The 22,837-nt window shown below is 41.4% G+C and overlaps 1 protein-coding gene across 10 annotated transcripts in view; it reads right to left on the bottom strand.

Annotated features, from left to right (window-relative positions):
• macf1a (microtubule actin crosslinking factor 1a) overlaps positions 1-19,444 on the bottom strand; it is a 224,325-nt gene extending 204,881 nt beyond the window's left edge. For 6 of the 10 annotated variants that reach the window (XM_051391458.1, XM_051391467.1, XM_051391460.1 and 3 more), the window contains exons 1-2: positions 19,127-19,444; positions 10,899-11,133 (exon numbers count right to left, since the gene is read on the bottom strand). In XM_051391458.1, coding sequence (XP_051247418.1) covers positions 10,899-11,121 — 223 coding nt within the window. In that variant the 5' untranslated portion in view covers positions 11,122-11,133; positions 19,127-19,444. The remainder of the gene's footprint in view (positions 1-10,898; positions 11,134-19,126) is intronic. The other 4 variants (XM_051391473.1, XM_051391474.1, XM_051391475.1 and 1 more) reach the window with 1 other exon arrangement.
• Positions 19,445-22,837: the final 3,393 nt, after the last annotated feature.

Genomic DNA, 22,837 nt, shown 5'->3' with positions numbered 1-22,837 from the left:
CTGCCTACAGGTCTGTCCTGTCCTACGGGGTGAAACACAGCCATCAGTGGATAATCTCAGCATCCGATCATCCTGAGGTCGAAGCCCATAAAGCAGCTTCATTGAAAGGGTCTAGAGATTATGTCATTTAATCCCATAGAGACACATAAAGATGACCTTAAAGTGAAGCAGCTTCTAGCATAAATATATTTCTCTCATTAGAAAGCACAGACTATAAAGGAAGAGCAGGAAATGTCACGTATACACCTTTTCTGACAAGGGTTCAAGCAGATGTGGCTGAAATCGATATTGGTTTGAAATACAAATAAAAGATGCATGAATGGCTCCACAAAGCAGACTGCTTTCAAATCCCTGCACCGACTCTCAGCTCCCGTCTGTGTGGGCTGGGGTTCGACTTCCAACACTTCCTGCTCTCTGCTCTGTTTTTCTGAACCTCATCTTTGTGTATTAATGGTATCCACATTAAGAGACCACTTTATTAGGTACACCTGTACAATCTAATGCATTCCAATACAACTATTCTGATGATGTGTGGTGGTGTTGCACTGGACTGCATTATATTTAGTAGTGTTTCTAATTTTGTGCCCGCTCATATGTATGTATATAGGGAGGACAAAGAACCTTTAACTAAATCTATTATTACCATTTCCACATTTCTGACACCAAAAACTGAACATTATGAACCTAGTAAAGGTGGAATTTATGGCAGAGTGGTTGTATTGAATTGCTGTACAAGTATACCTAATAAAGTTACCACTGAGTGTACATATAGAAATAATACACTAGCCACTAACTGCAGGATTATTCCGCATTGTTTCCAGTAGCTGCCTTTAAGATTCTGGCTTGCACAAATACTTTACACCCCCACTGGTTCTGTTCTAAACCTGCAAAAATAATCTATATTGCCCTATTATCTCAAAGATGTAAGGAGATCATGACAAAGACAGGAAGCAACAGCCAAACATAATCTTATATGTTTATTTTCCTCTGTAAAGAAAACAGACAACCTTTAACTGAGGAGCTTGTTCACTACATAAAGCATTAGGATTATGAAACATGTGGTTTCAATTTATATTTAAGTAAGAGTGCTAAAGATATTCTCAGATGCTTCAAGTCATTAAAAGAAGTGGTTTCATGTGTTTACAATAATAATTACAGATAATTAAGCATCCAAAGCTAAAGGAGCTCTAAGACTCTAGATATTCTTTTCGTTTCCCTCCGTTCTCTCTTCCTGTCATTCGTTATTTTTAATGTCCTCTTTGTGTCACCTCAGCCCGACTCACCCCTCATTACAGGACTGACATATCACATCAGCCACAGTCCAGTGGAAATACAAACACACACCTTGGGGGATCTGTCAGACACACACACACACACACACACACATACATTCTCACTCGCATACAGGCGCAGCGTCCAATGACAATACAAGTAGGGGGCCCATAATGAAAGAAAAACAGGCCAGCGGATGTGGTTGTTGTCCATCTGCAACCTCTTGACACACACACACACACACACACACACACACACACACACACACACACACACACACACACAAACACACACGTCATACAAACAAGAGAGAGCTTGCTGTGACCCTGGTTTCAAGGTCCCAGTGACATTTCATCTCCAGTATACTACAGAACATGAAACAGTTGGAGAAAAGCATCTACATAAACACGTATCATCAAGATTACAGTGAAAGCAGGTGTTTTTAATGTCTTTTACTACTTAACTGGAATAATGACGAACGCAGCAGGTGTACAGAGCACAAGGTTCCCCTGAGGGAAGGGACACAACCTGTCAATGTGTGAAAACCCCCGCCTAGTGGTGGACAGTGGAAATTACACTCTTGGCAACACAATTTTGGGGCTGACCAAACTGTAAAAAACCTTTCTTTTGATTAATATTCTTCCATTTGCAAATTTCTATTTCTTAATCACCTCTTGATGCGTAATGGTGAATAAAATAATAATAGAAGTATTAAAATATATACTGTATGTGTGTACTAATGTCAGCTGACAAGAACGCTGACAATTAATTGAGTCACCGCTTCCTCTTGCTCTGGTCTGCCTCTATCTGTCACTCCCACTGTTTTTCTTTCTGCAGAATGTGTCCTCCTCTTTGTGTGTACACATGCATGTATATGTGGGTAGGGGTGTGTGTGGTTGTGTGTCCGTGCTGTCAAGCAGAGTCCAGCTGCACAATGAATGTGCTCTGTGAGCCAAAAGGACATACAGTCCTCAACACATCAGCATGAGCAACGCCTCAGCAGCAGAGCTCCACCATGCCTCCTAACTCCAGCTTCAGAACAATAAAACACATTAAACATCCAGCGTTGAACCAATTTCTCACCCGCTCTGTTAGCGCACTGTTACTGGAAGCACTTCACATCAACAAAACCGCCAAAAATGAAACATCAAACGCTGTGATCTGATTATCCATGCTTGCATTTTTTTGTTTGAATTACAGCCCAATAAAGCGGCTCAGTGCCCTCAATAACCAAGAATGAGCAGAGATTTAATGAAATTATTCTAAGATGTGTGTGACTTGGATTAGTCTTATGTGGCCATGTAAGTTTTAGATAAGATTTTTAGTAAATTCTGACCTTCGACCTACAGCCTTAACTTTCAGAAAACTGGTAATTATAGTTAAAAACGCCAATAAAAACATCTAAAACATCCTCAGAATAAAGCATGTGTAAAATCCATGGCTGACTGAGGAATGCAGACAATCAGTCAGCAATCCAATAAGCATGTGTTTCAGCAGGGAGCATCAAACTGCAGTTGTGAGGAGGCTCATTAAAGCTCTAAAGAATACAGTATGTTCTGTATATTAACTCATCTTAAAGGGGCATCCCATATATTTAACATGTATTAAAGTCACAGGGAGTACAACGCAGACTGTACAAACTCTGAAGGAGCTTCGTCAAGTCTGAGAAAACAACTCAAACTGCTCAGGTATCTGGGCTTGGAGGCCTTCATTACAAACTGAGATGTGGAGTTTGAAAGATGTGCACCAGACAGGAAAGGTCTAACAAAAGATGTTACTGGGGTGGAGGATCCAGTGGGGTTGGAACTTGATCCATACACAGGGAACACAAATCAGGACATTTCGGCCTCAGCTGCTTCAATTTTGACCGTTCTTTTGAAATATTTGACCCTTGCAAGTTCCCAAACTTTCTCCCGTACCTACTATCTTTGCACATGTTGGCACATCCTATAAAGTTTTTAATTCTTTGATAAGAAAACTGACTTAAAACATAAGACTTAGCTTAACACACCTCCCTTTGTCCACTTTATCTTCTTCTAGCTCTTATTTAAACTTCCCCCAAGGTCTCTTTTCTCCTTCTCCACATAGTTTTTCTCTCAGTGTTTCTCTCTTTCTGTCTCTTCCTCTTTTTTGCTTTCAGGCAGTTCATTTCTTAATCTTTCTTTTCATCAATATCACCTTCTCCTGCGTCTGCTTTGATCTCTCTCTTTTACTTTCTTTCTCTGTTGACATCAGCTGTAATTTTCCTCCATGGCAGAGTTTTGCTTTGTTTTTCTTTCTCTTTTCCTCCCACAGCGCGTTTCCCTTTTCCACTATTCATCTTTTTTAAGTTTTCAGTGATTCTCTGGTTCAGTCTTTATCCCTCTTTCTTTGAATCGTTCTCTTTCTGTTGTATGACCTCCCTCACCCTAGTTAAAAGTCATAATTTCTTTCCCTTTCTTTCCCCTCTTCTTTGAACCTTGCCCTCCTTTTCCTTCACTCTCTCCATCTCCCCATTACCCCCCCAACTCTATTTCTTTCCTCTCTTCATTACCTTTTAAACTGACTCGATCATTCACTCCTCCCTCTCTCTTTTCTTTTACAAACTCGCTCCTCTTTTCTCCCCCTCCAAATTAAAATTCTGACACTCTCTCTCTCTCTTCCACTATTTGTTTTTCCCTCCTTTTATATCCAGTGTCAATCTCTCTCACCCCCGTCGCCATTGCTTCTCCTCGCCTTTTATAACCATGGAAACAGAGGAGACCACGTCGCCATGGCAACAGGGGAATAGCCTGGGCTTTGGGCCGAGGCTTCCTTTCAGCTGCCTGTAGAGAAAGAAATGTGGAAGGAGCCGCAGCAGGCGGGGCGGTGGACGACTAAGTTACATGCAGGCACAGACGTCTGGGGTCCTGATGTTCACGTGCATCCCTGCTGCAGTCTCACAGTGCATACACACAGACAGATATGGTGCATCACACACACTTTGTTATCCGTCATCTTGAGTTTTTTCTTGTTCAGAATATCCATTAAGTCTTTTTTTAGTAATCTAATATCTCCATTTTCTGCATAGAGTGTCATATTTTTCAGTTGTACCACCTCTTTATGCTAAAACTAAACCAATTAAAATATACAAAGACTAAAAAGAGAAATTAGTCTCAATTCTGGCGACAAATGCACATTTCATGATCCACAAATACAAATGTGTGATGATTTGTGAGTACTTTTGCAAAAGCATTTTTCAATCCACAAAAAACAGTTTGTACAAATGTGAAACCATTTTACAAACAAAAAAATAAATAAACGCCACCTGCATAAACATCAGTAGGCTTTTCTGCATTTCAGTTTAAATCAAAGCTAGTGGACTCAGCTAATGTTAGACAATGTTAAAAAATATATATATGTATATTTAAACTGATGCCTTTCCCACATTGAAATTCCACATGAATGTGCTGAAAAGCTGCACACCTGAGTTTTCCATCAGCCCTTAAACGTAACATGCGCTTGTGGATCGGGGATGTGAAAAAAGAGTCTCAAAAAGTTATCCAATCTGGTGATCCATGCACACAAAAACAAAAAAACTAATTTTTTTTTACATTTATGTGCTCATGAAGCTTTTCAAAAGCAAATGATATTAGATTAATACACTTGAACTATGTAGAATACTGATATTTATTCAGGTTGGGTCGTTATATTTGTACAATGGTTAAATTTGGTTGTTTTTGGATACAGTCGTGAATTACTCACAGTATTGACACTAATTTCTCTCCATACATTTCTCTCTCTTTACGTTGCAATTCGGAAGGTAAAACCCCAAAACTCTCATTCCCATAAACAGGAAAACCAGCAGCTGTTGGGAGGTTTCATTGACATTCATGCTCAGCAGGCAGGGCAGTCCAGAGAGGCTGAATAACAGAGTCCAGTCAGGACAGCAGAGTCTCTCTTTCTCCTCTCCAGTGTGGATTCAAAACTCATCTCTCCACAAAGCTCTTGTGTTTGCACTCTCTCCTTCCATTACTTCTGCCTCAACTTTCTTCTGTCTAGTGGCAAAGCAGCTTTCCCCCCCTCCTCTTACGTTTATTTCAGTACTTTCTCTAATACAATAATTGTTCCAGGCAGAAGGGAATGCCTGTAAAACACATTTAATGGGTTCTTGGTAATCAATAAAAAAAATCAAAAATCTCCCACTGTTACACTTATTCCAGATATCTTAACTGAACTAGTCTGCCTATTGGTACAAGCAACCTAATGTATTCATTCTCCACATTCCAGCCTCTGCCTGAAAGGAAATCGAGGTCAATGTAAACACACAGACCATATTATGTAAAATGTAATATCATCACAATAGACCTCACGCCTGAGCGAGCACCGGACACGCCTGGGAAATACTGGATGTTACCAGAAACATGAGCTTATGGGGAATCACTCAGCGAGACTACAGAGCAAATTCAGAAGCATCGCTGCTTCAGAGAAACTCCTGCTTTGCTTTGCTTAATGTCTGAATACTCTGGTGAATATAAAAGAGGAGTGCCACATAGCAATGTATTTCCTCCTTCAACCTCATTGTTCACAGTGAACTCAAATCCCTTCTGGTTCTCCATAGCATTTATGGAGAACGCAAACGTCTGAATAACAGCTGATCTCATACACATCAGCTGAGAGCTAGACTGGATACCACTCTCATATGTGTCTGCTAAAAGCTAAGGCCAGCAGCCTGTTAGTTTAGCTTAGCATAAAGACTTGAAGCAGGGGAAAACAGCCAGCCTCCCTCTGTCCAAAAGTAGCTAGCAGAGACTCCAAGAAGTCAGTATTCCTGGCCAAGAAAGAGTCTGGCACAAAATCCTCCACTTTGGTTTAACAAAGGTAATAACATGTTAAAAGTTGAGCTTTAGGTGGCTGGCAGATAGACTTTCTTATACATGTGGACCGTTCAGTGTATGTATGATTTGTGGTAATTTAATAAGGTGTCTTTGAATACGCACCACTAAATTATTACCTGTAACCAATTAAGGCCTGAGGCTTGTTTTGTAGAGAAGACAAAGAACCCTGTCTCAAGAACAAATTAAATTAACTTTATGTTTATAATGAACTCACATGGTGCATATTTCTAAATGAATTTGCTTAATTTGTTTACTTGAAGACCGAAGGACACATACACAATTCCCAGAGAGGTGGTGGGAATAGTGGCCCACAGCCGCAGCAACCCCAAATGGGTTGGCCATGGCTTCAGATCCTTTAACCCTCTTGAGCTTAAACCACAGAAACATTTGAGGAATAACTGCAGAACAGAGGTGCAACTTGTTGAATTTCAAGCTAGGAATGAATTTGCACGAGTGGGCGCCACTTGTTGCATTTTTTGATACGTTTAATCTTGGGAAGACATGCTTTATAATGAGTCCAGACACAGACTCATAGTATTGGCTCTACAGATCAGCAGAGATTTCACACTGCAGAATATTGGCAGTGCTATCAAGGTGTCGCCGGTGTTTAAACCTCCCCTGGGTGGTTAGTGCTGGCACTACCTGCTGCTGTCAGAACCGAATGATCTCCACACAAACAAGTCTGACTCGCTGACTCAGCCCAAGGGTGCTGCCAGGAAACCTCCCTGTCTAACTGTCTCTTTTGATAATTCTTCTTAATTTAATAATTCTTAAATGTTGTTTTTTTTTTCTCTCTTCACTCGTCCAGAACTGTCCTTTATTCTGTGTTTACCTCACACACAAGCTCTTGGCGACCAGACTGCGGCACAGCTGTGAATTTCCACTACTCGCCACATGTTCATGCAACAGACAGTAAAAAAGAGGAGTGGAAAAATTCAGCCATTTGCTCACAGAGCGTTCATTAAAAACATATCATATGAGATCATTTGAATCAGCTAACTCACATCTGCCAGCAGCCATGACGGAAAAAACCAGGCCTTGCTAATTTGTGCGATTCAACACAAAACTAGACACCAAGATTCATATTCCTCACTGGTTGTAAATAAAAGGTAAAACAGCACATTTTCTTTTAGCATTTCTGTTCTAAAAAGATGTTGCTTTATTCTTTTTGTCTGCTTAGATGACCACAGGACATAAAAGTGACGCCAAGCATCTCGAACCACACCACCTCCCCGCTCAGATCTGGTTGTAATTATTCACATGTAAACAGTAAAGAGCCATCACGTGTTGATGTCAGGAAGAGAGCTGAGGACAATTATGTTAGTTTGCAGCTAGTTTCAGTGCACTGGAAGATTATATTTTCTATTTACCATTTCTCACTTTTTAATATTACTCGTGGAAGTGATTTGTTGGCTAGAGGAAGGTTCATTCCAGCTGCTCTGGGTGAGAAAAGTCAGTTTACAACATTAGACCATTTGATTGGACGTTTTAAATGTTGCCTCAGTAGGCCGAGTTATAATTAATAAACGCAAAACCAAGCAGTGATGTGTATAATTATGTTTTATTTTTCGTAATATTATTAAGTTGCTTTTCAGTTTTTTCTGTTGTTTTTCATATGCTTTCCTCTTTAAGTGATCAGCTTAGTTTTCACATTACAGCATTCAGAGCTTTCACTGTTTTATAACCACAAGCTGCCTTTTATCTGCTTCTATCTATTACCATCCCACTTTCATGTGTACATAAATGTGTGCGCATGTGACAAACACATACAGTCACAGAAATACACTCTTTAACAGTCATATGCACCCTCCTCCACCAATTCCCTGCACTCTCTCTCTCATCTTCTCCTTAACACACATTTTGTCAGTTTAGCACCCGCACACACACACACACACACACACACACACCGTCTTCTCTCGTGTATCGACACGTACGTCTAATTTTTGCCCGTTTCACTTTTCACTCAGCATGGAACATCTTGCTTGGTTGAAGAGATGAACAACTTATTAAATCCCCACAGAAACACATTTTCTTCTTACTCACACAAAACAATCAGACACACACTGACACCATTTCTTCACACCAAAATTCCTGCTGTGAAAACTGAGTATGTTAAATTAAATTTCTTTTTAAAAGACCAATAGCCGCAGCGCCGTTGCAGCACCCGGCTCACAGAAAACTCCAAATCCTCCCTCCAAACATTTACAGACAGGTTTAGGAAAGATGAGACTCAGCTGAAAGCTTGTCTCACACCGGCCGTAAATGTAGCTGATTGCAAAGCCAGATATCTCAGAAACACCACACAGGCTTTTTTATTGTGAACGGATACAGAAGCTTAGAAACTCTAAAACATCAACGCTTCAGGTCTGGAAACTGGAAATCCTTCCAGGGAAGGATATACAAATGAATGACACATTTTCCTCATATAGATACTACAAGGGCATTAACATGCAGATACAAACATAACACACACACACGCACACACAGAGGTCTCTCTCTCACTATGATCTAGGCAATGACATCAACCTCTTCACCCTGTCCTGACCTACATGCTGTTTCCGTGGCTTTAAAGTAGGCTTTTACTGTGTTGTCGTCGCCTCCCTACTCCAACACCCCAACCCCCATCACTTCCCATGCAACTGGCATTTACAGTGTTACTGGTAATACAGCAGTGCTGCCAGTTTGTTTCTCACATTAAAAAGGCTAAAAAATGTCACTACGAGACAAAAACTGTTACTTACACTAAGGACAGGAAGAGTTAGGGATGTATGATTTTGACTTCTTTGCCAATAACTGATCATTTCCATGGCTGCTTCAGCACCTCCTGTTATTTTTGCATCTCTGTAACTGGACTGAGCAATATGGATCAAATCATCTATATAAATATATGTAATATTATATCACAAAATCTATGAATATGGTAGTATACTATGTTTTTTTAATTGAGAAATAAACAGATGATTGTGTCTGTTTTTTGGGGTTTTTTTTAAATCAAACTAGCGATTGTTTATCACACAGATACAACAATCCTGTTAATACAACCTAAAACAATCTGAGCAGTAGAAACCACAGTAACATCTCTTATGACGGACAAATTTATACTTAGAGTACTTCTTCTTATTTAAGTACTTAGTGTCTGTTCACACAATATTGATTACAAAACTTCAACTAAAATGAGTAAACACTTGTTTTGGCTTAACATTTCCAAATGTCTTTACTCATTTTTTGTTCTCTCCTGATACGATAAATGTATTTTTCGGCTATTATTGGCTTGTATTGACAACTTTCACACTTTATAATCTAGAGGAATGTTGTTGGTTTGCTGTAATGTTGGTGACACACTGTCGGTGTTAGAGTTTTTTCTAATGTTTAATTGACTGTAGAAGGATGGCTATATGCTGAGAGAGCTGCAGGCATCCATCCACTAACATACATTTATGTGATAAAAGCCTCAAACAGTAAATAATCAGCACAATTATCAGATGATGTGAGTGGGGGAAAATGCCACAGATGATAAGAGGTACAGCACCGAGAACACTTTTACATCATTTGTCTCACTTATCAAGCTGGAAGTCCTCCATCCACTAAAAGAGGGAAAGCTATTAGCCTGCTACCAGTGTCTCATTACGTGAGCAGGGGAACCCTGGCTTCTCCAGAGAACTGAGTAACCTACATTTATCCTCCATCTTCTGTTACAGCGAGTGAGAGAAGAGACAAGACACGTAGAGAGAGGGAAGACAGTCACCCATGTGACAGGAGAGCAGTACAGAAGAGTCGGGAGATGTTGGCTAATAAAACATTGTGTCTAACCTTCACCTTTGTGAGGTTGCAGACTATAAAAGCACTTCAGGATTAAACTCTCCTCTCTCTCTTTACATGACAATAACTTTTAATAACATATTGTAGTTTTTATCCCAACTACAAATATAAGATACCATAGCAAGAGTTTCCTCCCATATTTTTGACATTTACTTTCATTCTTCTCAAGTATGTGGACTTTTAGTTAAAGCCAGAAGGAAGCCCTGCAGTCAGAAATAAGTAGCTAAGAAAATGTCAGCTTGCAAATGAGAATCACAAAAGTTGACACATCCTGTAACTGTGGCTATATATGAAATAACAAAAAGTATAAAAAACAGTATTAGAACGGCACATATTCTGAAGGTCTAACGTAGGAGATGCACTGCCTCCTCATCTTTGATCACTTTAAATCTGTTAGCTCGCCTCAAGTTCTACCTTTCTTTGCAACATAGTCTCTGCTGCAAGTCTGAAATGAACTATTTGTGGTAAGCAGCAAGTCATCTGTAAATCAGTCTAGATTAATGTTCTATATGTGCCCTGCTGGACAAAAAGGGACGCACTGAATTAAAGTTCTTTCTTTGAGCTTCTCTCTGATCTTACAGATAAGTGAAGGTCCGTTAACACTCTTACTGTGGGGTTTGAAGTCACCGAAGAGAAGTTTAGGAGAAGTTACTTATCTTGGCTCCTGTCAGTGTTTATCTCCCTTCGGACTGAGTTTTACCATGAATTTAAATTCACTCATGCATTGCATTATCTCCACACGGCATGCTCACTCTTGCAGCAACATCCAGCTTCACATTTACACTTTTACACTCATCTTCCAACTGCAAGCTTCCCACAACCACTGCAGTCTTCTACTTTTTGCCACTCAGCACATACAGGGTCAGTGCCTTGCTCGAAGGCCCACTGACAGTACTGAAAGACAGAGGGACTTTAGGACTTATAGCCAGTGTGAGATTTGTTTTCCCTTACCTGCTACACGAACCACCGCCCTCTCTGCCGGGTCCAGCACAGAGTCCTGGCTCTTCCTCTTCCTCCTCTCGTGTTTGGACAGGTTCCATGGCAAAGTGTCTCCGGGAGGCCCCGCAGGTCCTGATGTGCACGGGGACAACGACCCCCCTGAACGCTCGCTACGGAAGGACGGCTCGCTGACGCAGGAGCGCTCGCTCAGAGTATCGTCGTCTGACGACTCCATCTCACTTTAGGGCTGCAGGGAGGAGAGGGATGAGGAAGAGGAAGAGAAGGAGAGGAAGTAAGGGGGGAAGAAGGGATGGAAGGAGGAGAGAGATGTAGGGCAGTGGGGGTGGGGTAAGAAAGAAGGTCAAAAGAAGGGAGGAGGAAAGAAGGAGGAAGAACAATTGTAGGGAAAAAGAGAAGAAGGAGCTTTAGACCAAGTGGAGAAACTGTATAATTCATCGCTGGCACACAGTGTGATCACGCAGGGGTTATGAATGATGCAAAGTTTCAACGTAACAGCACAACAGTACTAATGCAGTGATCAGGAAGAGGAAAACGAGGAGAGAAACAACTGGGTTACATTAGTCATCGTGTCTAGACGACTGTTACAGAGTTACACAGGCAGCAGATACAGTGCAGCCGGCTGGAGGAGGAAACTACTGCTGAGGAAAAGATGAAAGAAGAGAGCACATGACAGCAGAGATGGTGGTACAGATTACTGAGGCCTGATTAGAGGACTGTAAACAAACCTTAGCCTGATATGTGAAAATAATCTAATATTATTGATATTCCTGACTCCTACATCTATACTGCTACGATTGAGAGTACGAAGAGTGGTATTCCTTACATTCCAAACATTCCTGTTTATAATTTTCATGTATAGCGGTGTTGGTTTGTACCACACTAAAATATCTCAAAAACCATTTTATGGATTTCCATGAAATTCCAGAGAGACATTCATGATCCCCAGAGGATAAATCCTTATGACTTTGGTGATCCTCTGACTTTTCCTCTTGCGCCATCCTCGGGTCAACATTTCTAATTTCTAAATGCTAACGCGCTAAACTGAGATGGTGAACACAGTGCGCATTATATTTAACATCAACATGCTGACATTAGCATTTAGTAGGCATTTATTCTCACTGATATACAGTAGATAAAAAACAAGATATGTATAAATGTGTATTCTTTTGCATAATGTACACACAAATATTTTTCTTAAATAGATATATATATAGTTTAATTTCATGTTATCTTTATATTGACACGTTTTCCAGCGCTGTACCATTTATATTAAAATGCCATTAGTCACAATCATTCATTTTGTACTAATTTATGTTTAAATTCCTTTCAGGTGTAAAGTTACTCATCCAGTAAATCTAATTCTTACTTTAACTGCTAGTATAAAAGCCACAGTGGCCACACAACCAAATATTGTTATAGCTATAATCCAGTCAAATAATCTATTTTACAAAACAGCAACTTTTTGAAAGTTTTAATCTGCAATGAACGTCCAAGGCTTTGACAGAATGTAAGGAAGTTGAAGAGCCATTATTAACAGTTAGTCCAGCATTGTGTCACCTAATAGAAATCACTGAGGTCGTTACGTCCTGCTTCAAGCTGATTTATTGATGATGTGGACGATGCCAGCTGCGATGGAAGAAAGACGGCTCTGTGCTCGGATGGAGGGATGGAAAAGAGGGGCAGTGACTATTCAACAGACTTGGCCGAAACGAGGAGCAAAGACTAAAGAGAGAAAGATGAGATTTCAAAGCTTGTCTCGTGTTTCTATTTTTAAAGAAGAGTCAATATGCCGGGAAGACAGGAGGGCGCTTTCTTCTCTTTCCTCAATCTCACTTTCGCTCTCTGTCCTTTCTCTCTTTTTCCCTCTTTCGCTTTATCTGTTGCTCATCCGTCTTTACACTCTGACTGTTGATTGGTGTTAAGGTTCAATTAAATACCTATTCATGATAATGAAGACTATGAGTGATAGGAAATACTTGCTGTATGCATACACACTAGACAGAAGCGTGTGTGTGTGTGTGTGTGTGTGTGTGTGTGTGCATGTGTGTGTGTGGACCCTGGGGACCTGATGCTCCAATCTGTCCATCACAACATCCTAAAATCAATACCTGTCCTTAGAGAATGAATTGACTGTTACTGGCTCTTAAATTCAGCTCCACAGGGCAGGTTAATGATCGTCTGCTGCGTACTGCTGGTATCACAAGCTTGAATCCCCCCAAACCATCAGTGATTCAGTTTGTTTCACAATTCATCCACTAGCAGTTAAAAAAGTCACTTTGAGAAACAAATAACCAGCTTAACCCCCTAAACTGTGAGTACCGTACCGACTGACTAACTTCTGCTGCCTGCCAAGAGCTCCTAACAGCAGATCTATCTTTATCTGTCCCCCCCCCCCCACTGTGGGGTGACCTGAGCAGTGGTCACAGGGTGGGAATGTTTCTGTGTACGATGTGTGAGTCCAACAAAACGGCTGGGATTTCTATCTGGGCTGCTGCTGCCAAAAAATCCTCCTCCCGCTGCTGGCCCCTGGCTAGACCGCTGGCAAAGCCCCACTTCCTGAATCCCCGTCTCCACAGCAACGCTGCTAGGAAGAGGTTAAAGCCTTCCCAGAATCCTCTGCAGTATCCTCTGGTGTATGGTTGAGTGTATAAGTCTCTCAGTGCTAGTGCTGGTGTTTGTGTGTGTGTGTGTGTTTAAAGTCAGTTTCCCTGCTGCTTGCTGACAGTGAGTCAGTGCCACTGCAACTAGCGGTTTTATAAATAGAGCCAGAATGGAAGCTTCAAAGCCACACCGTGTCATTACAGCTCTGTGAGGGGAAAAAAGACATCTTTGAAGAAAAAAGAAACTACCAGCAAAAACACTCGAGAGGCAGTATGAGCGAGAGTGAGATCACTTCGTACCCTCATTGAGGCATTTCTACTCACAATCACACCAGCAAACACGGACACACTCAGATGTAAAGTTACTTTGCTTTTGCTTTGTCTCAAATAGCTGGTTTTATCGGATAAGCATTCAAATAGCCGAAGATATCCAGTTTTTTATCATACAAAACAAAGACGGCCAGCAAATATTCACATATAAGAAGGAACAAGTGATTTTATTTGTTTTTAACTATAAAAATCAATGCTGATTTATCTATTAATTGACTAATAACTTCAGTTCTATTCCTTTTTAGTCTTTCACTGAGATATTTGTCAGACTATCTGTAGTTAATACAATGTCAGAAAACATACAGAAATACTCCCCACAAGTTCTCAAGTTGCCTGAAGAAAAGCAGCAAATCCTTAACATTTGAGATGGTGGAACCAGTGTTCACTTATTTACTCGACCAATTTATCAACTAATATACTAACTAACTGACATCCATACAAATGTGCATGAACAAGCAAGTGTGTAACAATGTTTTACAAACACACACATGTACACACATATCCATGCAGGGATCTTGGCTCCTGTCGCTTCCCGTGACAGCGTGCATCGGCTGAACCCGACCGAGCAGGGATGCTGGATGCCTGACTGGCCTGATTTATAGCTCCCAACCAGGATTTACATGGACACTGTTCCCACAGCTTAGCCGGAGCAGGGTGTGTGTGTAAATGCGTGTGTGTGTGTGTGTGTGTGTGTGTGTGTGTGTGTGTGTGTGTGTGTGTGTGTGTGTGTGTGTGTGTGTGTGTGTGCTGGAAACAAAAAGAAGAGCAGGAGTGACATGAAACCGAGAGAGGGAGGCTCTGACTGAGATGTAGAGGTAGCAGTGAGAATCTGAGCAACAGATTAAAAAGAGAGGACAGGAAAGGAGAAAAAAAAAAGAGAGTGAGGGAGGGACAGAGAGAGAAAGCCAGACATTTACAGAGTAACGGCCGTAACTGCCAGTGCACGTCTTTGTGTCATTCCAGAGCAGCATACCAGCGCGCTAACAGCCGCTGACAGAAGTTTCACTGACATTTATGCTCAGCAGACAAACAAAATCAATTCTGTCTGACAAACTCTGTAACATAGAGCCACCTGAGCAGGAAAAACACATCTGATCTACACGTGTGACTTACTGCACAGCCAAAGTTAGCCAGCCGTTGCCGGACTTTATGCTGAGCTACTCACCTCCTCTTTCTATAGCTCCATCTCATAGAACTGTCAGAAGGAAAGCACATAAGCGTGTTTCACAAAACTACTCCTTTAAAGTTGGGAGATGAAGGCTGGCAGGTGTTACACTGAATTCTGTGACCCAGCAGATATGTGACATTACAGAGGCAGAGAGTCAGGAAATAAACTGATGGATGGACTAAGTAGTGACAGGTGATGTGTTAGTGCTCTACGTACAGACATTTCTGCTGTTACACAACTTTTTCAGTGGTAATACAGCTATTACATACAGTAAGTCCTGATCAGGTCACAGATTCTGTGAAAGAACACCCATCAGCCCTGATCTTCCAACTTTAAAGGAATAGTTTAGGATTTGGGGAAATACACTTTCTTGCCAGGAGATCAGTTAAAATATCAATATCACTCTCATGTCTGTGCACTAAGGATGGAGCTAGAGCCAGGAGGTGATTAGCTTACCTCCTTGTTAAACCACAAATTGACGATTTTGTGTGTGTACAGATTTAACACACAAGATAAAATGTGGAAATTAGTGAGCTTCAGAGGTGATGTTAGCTGTTTCCTGCTGCTTCCAGTCTTTATACTAAGCTAAGCTAATCGTCCCCCTGGCTCCCGCTTCATACAGTACTTAGACTGTGTTGACATCATATTGCTTAAACCGTAATAACAAGCAGCCTTGAGAATATCTGACAGTGATATATATATATAATATATGAATCAATAATACGTATACTAATCCTTAAATGATCGCTATCATTCTTGTATGGGCTGCCCTCTGATAGGTGGATGACCTCCTCTACCATCTGAGCCACAGCGGCCCCATTTGTCTTGATTCACTTGTTATTGAATTATTGATGCCTGGGTCAAACTTATTTATCTTGCACTTACAAACAACATACACATATTTAAAACACACTGATCAGTACAACAAAGTGTAGACAGTAAGTAGAGTATGATAATGAATGAGCAATGCCTCCCCTTAAAAACGCAGCCCCCACTCATGGTGAGTAACACACTGACAGACTGGATAATGAATGGCTAGACTCAGCTCCCCCGCACACACACATACATTCATACACACACATACACACACAGAAAAACATGCATATGTAAACACACACAGAAAAACTAGTTGCCAACAATGCTGTAGTTCACTACTACTCAGCATGAGTGGACGGAGAGAGTTAATTAAAGTGATAGAGAAAGACGGGGAACACCAGAGGCAGAGTGAGAGAGAATGAAGTGGCAGCACTGAAAAGAAAGAGGGCAAAGGTTAACAAGTGACGAAGGATAAGATATCACAGAGGGATATAAGGAGAAAGAAGAGCTGAATGCTCTGCCGCTTTACACATACTGATCAATACAGAAATCTCTCTTTTCTCTCTCTGTCTCTCTCTCTCTCTCTCTCTCTCTCTCTCTCTATTTTTTGTCCTTTCACTCATGATAAGATGCTGTGCGCATACCAAAGACCTGCAGGGAGAGCAAAGCAACACCCTAGACAGACAGGCAGACAGAGGGAGGATGGAGGTGCCAGTCAAGCATTTTACAAAGAGAGGATGAACGATGTCTCTATTGTTAAAACAGTGCTGTAATGTTCAGTGTATTAGTCCAGTGTGTGGATATTTATATATATATATATATAAAAAATGAAAAACCAGAGAAGGAAAATTCCCTCTTTGGTTGACCTGATCATAATTTACATCCGCACTGTGGTCATAACAAGAAGAAGCCTCATTTGAGGTGTCCAAAAAGCCCCGAAAGGTTGGAAACCACTTGATTAGTTGATAGAAAAACAACTGATCACAATTTTGATGCAGATCGCAACTCCCTCACCTCACCCTCCCCTTTCAAGTGTGAAAGAGAATCTACAGTGGCTGCGTAACGCCTGAAAAACATGGACGCCCCTATTTAGAGCCAGTGTTTGGTTTGTCCCTTCTGGATAGCTGCATAGAAGGTGATTATACACAAATAGCAACATACCTATAAATATTATATTCCATTTCTGCCAATAGATTCTCCTAATTTACAAACTCATTCAAGTCATTTATCAAGCAAAAACACCAAACTTTTGCTGCTTCAGAATCTCAAATATGAGGATTTACTGCTTTTCTCTGTTTTAAATTATTGTACACATTGAATTTGTGTGTGGATTTCGGGATGTTGGTTGGACAAAACAAGGAATTTAGAGATGTCATTTTGAGCTCTAAGGACCTTTATTGTTCATAAAGCCCCAGCCTAGAGTCCAAATTTAATTTTTTTTATGACATAGTATTGATTAAACATGTTAAACAATATTTTCTGTTTTATTTTATTGTAAGTTGAATATGTTTTGGTTTTAGGTTTAGGTAGACGTTATATGATTGAGCTACGGGGAGTTGTGATGGGCATTTTCTGACATTTTATAGCCTAAACAAGTAATAGATGAATCCGAGATAATGAGTATAATCATCAGTTGCAGCATTCGTGAAAATAAAAAAGAGGAGAGAGCTATGTGATTATGTCTTTCTCTGGTGACAAATGCCAGCCGTGTGAGCAAACGCTGATTTTGTTAAATTAAACAGAAATCCCCTAATTCACAGATGATGATGCTGATGCTATCTCAAAGAAGACTTCTGATTAAATCAAATTACAACCATGTCACATACTAATAGTGTGCTTCTTTATCAGAGCACTGATACTGGTGCTTTCCACCACTGTAACACACAGTAGTAAGGGGGTGTGTGTATGGCCAGTGCAGGGGGAAAAAATAGGTGGATGAGGCCACATTATAATTAGAGCATTCCACCTGAATAAAATGGGGATGAATTATGAACATTGTTTGTTTCTTACAGTATCTTGTGTCTGGCTGAGGAGAACATTAGCCTGCTAGTTGAGGGTCCAACATAAGGCTGGAGGGAGATGTGCGCTTGACCATCTGGCACAAATCGGCAGGAGGGGAGCCCTGAATCCTGATTTTTTTTTCTCTCTCTCTCTCTCTCTCTCTCTCTCTCTTTCTCTTTCTCTCCCTGCACATTGTCCTTGCATAATATCACTGAGCTTTTCCAGACAGACAGACAGACAGACCAGCCTGCAGTGATGGAGCCCACTGGGATTTATACAGCAGGTGGAGGTCGAGGTGTGATGATGGAGATTGCTCTGGATGTAATTGGCTGTAGGGGTTTGCACAGATCAATAATGGGTGTTGCATGTGCACATAAAACAGAACCAGAGCTTCAGCTGGTGTTTCGTGTCCCCACTCTTTCCTCTCTCTCTCTCTCTCTCTCTCTCTCTCTGTATCTCTCTCTGTATCTCTCTGTTTTTCCCTTTGAAATGTGAACGGAGAATGTGTGTGCATGAATGGACATCAGACATGGAGCCCAAACGCGCTGTGCAACGCAGGGCTGCATGCAGGCAGGAGCAGACTGGAAGCACGGGGCTCTTTGTCCAGCACACACCGCGCCCGCCTTGCCTGGATGGATAACGCCAACTAATTCCATTTATCCACTTGTGACTGGCGCTGTGGACGAAATGCTGCCTCTGTACTGCTGCTGCCGAGTCTCTCATTACTGGGAACAACCTCGGCAGCCTTCTCACGACCCACAAACCCTCTCTGACTGACTGACTGACTGACTGACTGACTGTCCGCTGGTTATTTCCAGCCCAGCCCTCCAAGCACAAAAATCACGAGCGGCGTGCTCGGCAACCGGACGATTTCAGGCAATAACTGACTTTGTGAGATTATTATACTGAAACCACGTAGATCTCTTCTAATGGATGTGAATCAACGTAGAGCTTGTGATCAACACGTTATTGATAAGGCGAGGAGAGCATGAAGGCAACACCTTATAAAGCCCAAATCATCTGTATATCCATTTTAATATGCGCACTTTGGGATTAGATTACACCCTAATTCAATCTATAATCCATCAATCTATAAATGATGTGCCCTGAGAGTTTACAGGCTTTAGTGGCCACAATATTCCGTCTCGAGCTGATAGTTTTGATTGGTTCCTATTAATAGACAATTAATATCCTCAGCCGACTCGTCAGGTCTTCATAAAACATGGTCGTGATGATGTGAACAAGCACGGGTTAGTACCGAGTCGGAAGCACCAACGTGCTGCTCGAGCTCCGGAGCCGCTTACCTTCACCGGGCAGCAGCGGTCCTGGAATCCGAGCGCAGAGCGAGGGAGGCCGGGGATGCTGCCGCCGCTGCTCCCTCTCCTCCTCCGGATGGATGGATGGATGGATGTAAAGGGTTGGGTGTTTTCCGCTCCGCCGATCGGCTTTCTGTTACCACGCTTCCTCCAAAACCGAACCGACCCACCGCCGGTTGGGGTGGGATGGGGCGGGGAGGGGGGTGAGGTTATGGGGGAGAATAGCAGGCAACGTAATCCTGAATGGTAATGGCTGTCCTATTCCTCCTCCTTTCCCCCTTCTGTCTTCTCCTCTCCACAACCCCCCACCAGCCCTCCTCTCTTGGTCCGCTTTCACACGCACACACACACACACACACACACACACACACACACACATACACACACTCTCTCTCTCTCTCTCTCTCTCTCTCTCTCTCTCTCTCTCTTCAATAGGCAGTTTTCACGGCTCCGACACTTAACCCGTGTCTATTGAGTGTGTTAAGTGTCGCGGAAATTTGAAATTTCGGTTGTAGGCTACTCCTGCGTCATCCACCACCGCCAAACCCAGGCCGAGACGCGCATACTCACACACACACACACACACACACACACACACTTTCTCTCAATTTAAGGACGGCAGGGGAAAAAAGGGCGTTCACGTTGGCATATTTGCAGCGGCTGCTCATTCACATTTTATTCCAGGGTTCCAAGGAAGAAACAGATCAGACCGCTGGAACTTTCACATCACATCAGATAGTATTAATCTGGGTTTTTATAATCCCTCCACACACACACACACACACACACACACACACACACACACTAACCCCCTCCTCCCTCTCCAAACAGCTGGAGGAATAGAGAGAGTAGCTGGAAAGGCAATTGATTACAGCTGGAGAGGTGGAGAGGGAGAGTTGTGTTTGGGCTGCTGCTCCCAGTCAGCAGGGAGAAGGTCTTCACAGTTTGGGCTGACCTTGTACATGTAGGGTTATACCAGAGTCCCAGACCACCAAGGGCCCCCCAGACTCAAATTGCACACTGTCCCTGCAGTCTTTGACAATTATTCAGCAACATATTGTTGATGGGCTGCGCTTTGCTTAGACTGGGGAACCCTGGATCTCCCCCCCACACACACACACACTTCTCCTTTTTATATTAAATCACAGGAGAGCACTTCAACTACAACTTACATTTCTTCTTTTCTGTGATTACAGTTTTACTAAAGAAATACCCGAATCAAAACAAACTCTCAAATCAGTTTTAAGATCATCATTTGTTTAAAATAAATAATATATTTTCAATGCTTTATTTCATTTATCAGTATCACTGAGCTCTTTTACACATTACTGTGTAAAACTTTTGCAACTACACAAATTGAGCTTAATTATCACATGACATTCTGGGCCCTGAAGTCTGGTGTGCAGAACACCACACCAGAGCCTGACAGTGCTGGAGAGGTGCTCTTACAGTAGTTGTCACAATCTAATAATTGATCATGTATTAGGCTACATTATTCCTCAGGTTACTGGGAATGTTGGTCTTATTTCTGATATGATTGTCCACACTGAGGAAAAGATAAGACCTGTATCTGATCAGATTTCATGTGATTTGTGCTTTTCACACTGTCATGAAAAAACAGATCTACGGTAAATCACATATGAGCAAAAAAAATCCGATTTGTGCCACTTTTTCCTGCAGTGTGAACGTAACCTGTCTGTCTGGCACTCAGACTGATAAGGCACTGGGTCAAATGGGTGTCACTGGGATTGCTGTGTGTTTGTTGGGGGTGGTGGTGTTGGTTGCTGGCGGGTGGGCTCTGTTGCAGGATAATCCAGACTCTCTCCATCGCAGCCGATCAGCAGACGGACTGAAGTCCTGCTGGATTATCTGCTGTCGCTTTAATCAAACAGCAGCTAATGGACTGACTGACCACATGATCTGAAGGCTACTGTGATGATAAACACAGGGTAAAGTTCACTGCTATCCCTGCTCATTCCTTCATTATCAGTTAATAATTGAACAATGCTCGATTGATTATCCTTCAGTGTAAACAGGGCTGCAGTACATGACGTTCCTGACATGAATCTACAGGTCAGTGATGATGCCTTTGGCTGTGAATCCGGACAAAAAGGTAACTTACCGAATTGAAACCTTGTGATAAATTAATGTGAGTCATGGATCTACAGTGTGTACTGCACAATGGTGTACAATTCAGCTGTGATTATCTGTAATTTCCAATCTAATAAGGCCAATTTAGATTTCAAGAGGACAATAAGGCCTTCAGACACAGCTTTACTGTATGAGTCATTCTTCATGGAAAAACTTATTTGTTCACACATGAGAATTAAGGCCAAAACCTTAATAGAGTTTAATGGATCAGATTTATAGTATGATATAGATTGTGGAGATATTTCTAAACTGCCCAAGGTGAGTTCAGCACCAGTTTCTGATAACCCAACATCTTTCACTTTCAGTTTGACCTGATTACAGGCTGGACATTTAGAGTATAAATTAACCTGTGCGATCTGAAATGAAAAAGCAGTTTAAGTACCTATTTTTAAAGCCCCCCCCAGATGCTTTCTGTGATAGTAAAACATTTCTCTCTATTGCATAAATGCTCAAGCATGTTTCTTTTTACTCTTGTCACACTGAAAAGTCTTATTTAATAATCGTTACTCAAATAAAACAACGAATAATAATCACGATCAAAGCCAGGGAAATACCAAACCACCAAACCAGGACAATCTAGTACTAACCACCAACAAATTTCAGTTCATGTCTCTGTCTCACATGGTCCGGTGCCAGTTATGTAATTCTGATGAACAATACTCATTTCATTTAAGTTTATTGGTTTTTACTCTAAAAATAATCTCATTAAACCCCCCACATTTCCATAAATGTCAGAGGACATACCTCTGTGTCCTCAGTGGTAGCTACAGGCCTCCCAATTATTCTCAGGCAGAACTCTCTGCACATACAAATGAACCTGGGAACTTTAACAACAAAAAAAAACATAAATGAAACCAGGAAACTGTTAAGTGCTTTGAGCTAAAGTGAAATAAAGAGAATAAAGAAACGTTGTCTTTGTGAATTTTCTCTCCTGGTTTATCTGTGCTCTTGGCTCCATCTTGTGGTGCGTCACAGAGCCTCCTAATCCCATCAGTCAGAGTTAAATGCTGGTAATCAAATCAAGGAGGTCAAACGGCATCCGTTCATATCAGCCTCTCATCGGAGTGGTCCAGACGTCCCTCTGGAGCATTTACTCGTCAGTCCATCGAATGATTTGCTAAAATTAGGTCAGTGGGTTAAGAAAATAGACTTAAACTTCCATTCACAGCCGTGACACAGCTAGACACAATATAAGACCACCACAGCTGGAGGAATGACAGTAAATCGTTCACCACTTAACCAGCTGTGAGTGAGGCCATTATATAAGTGAAAGCTGTTGGTTTGCTGCATCTCGTCACTCACAGGCTCACTGGTTTCAATTATTTTCTGCCTTTTTATAACGCAACCATGAAGCATTTGGGGTGTTTTGAATTTATTGCTTCACTAATCAGACCAATAATTAGCAATTAGCAATCCACATTAGGGCTTTGAGACTAAACATTTAAAGAACAATGAAAACTAAATATAAGGATGTAACATCTTACTGACATAGTTTTTAAAATAATAACACACGATTTATTATAAATTTTAATATATAAAAAAGTACAA

The sequence above is a fragment of the Dicentrarchus labrax genome, unplaced genomic scaffold (assembly GCF_905237075.1).
Source record: "Dicentrarchus labrax unplaced genomic scaffold, dlabrax2021, whole genome shotgun sequence".
Taxonomy (NCBI): Eukaryota; Metazoa; Chordata; class Actinopteri; family Moronidae; genus Dicentrarchus; species Dicentrarchus labrax.
This window is presented reverse-complemented; position numbering and strand designations above follow the sequence as displayed.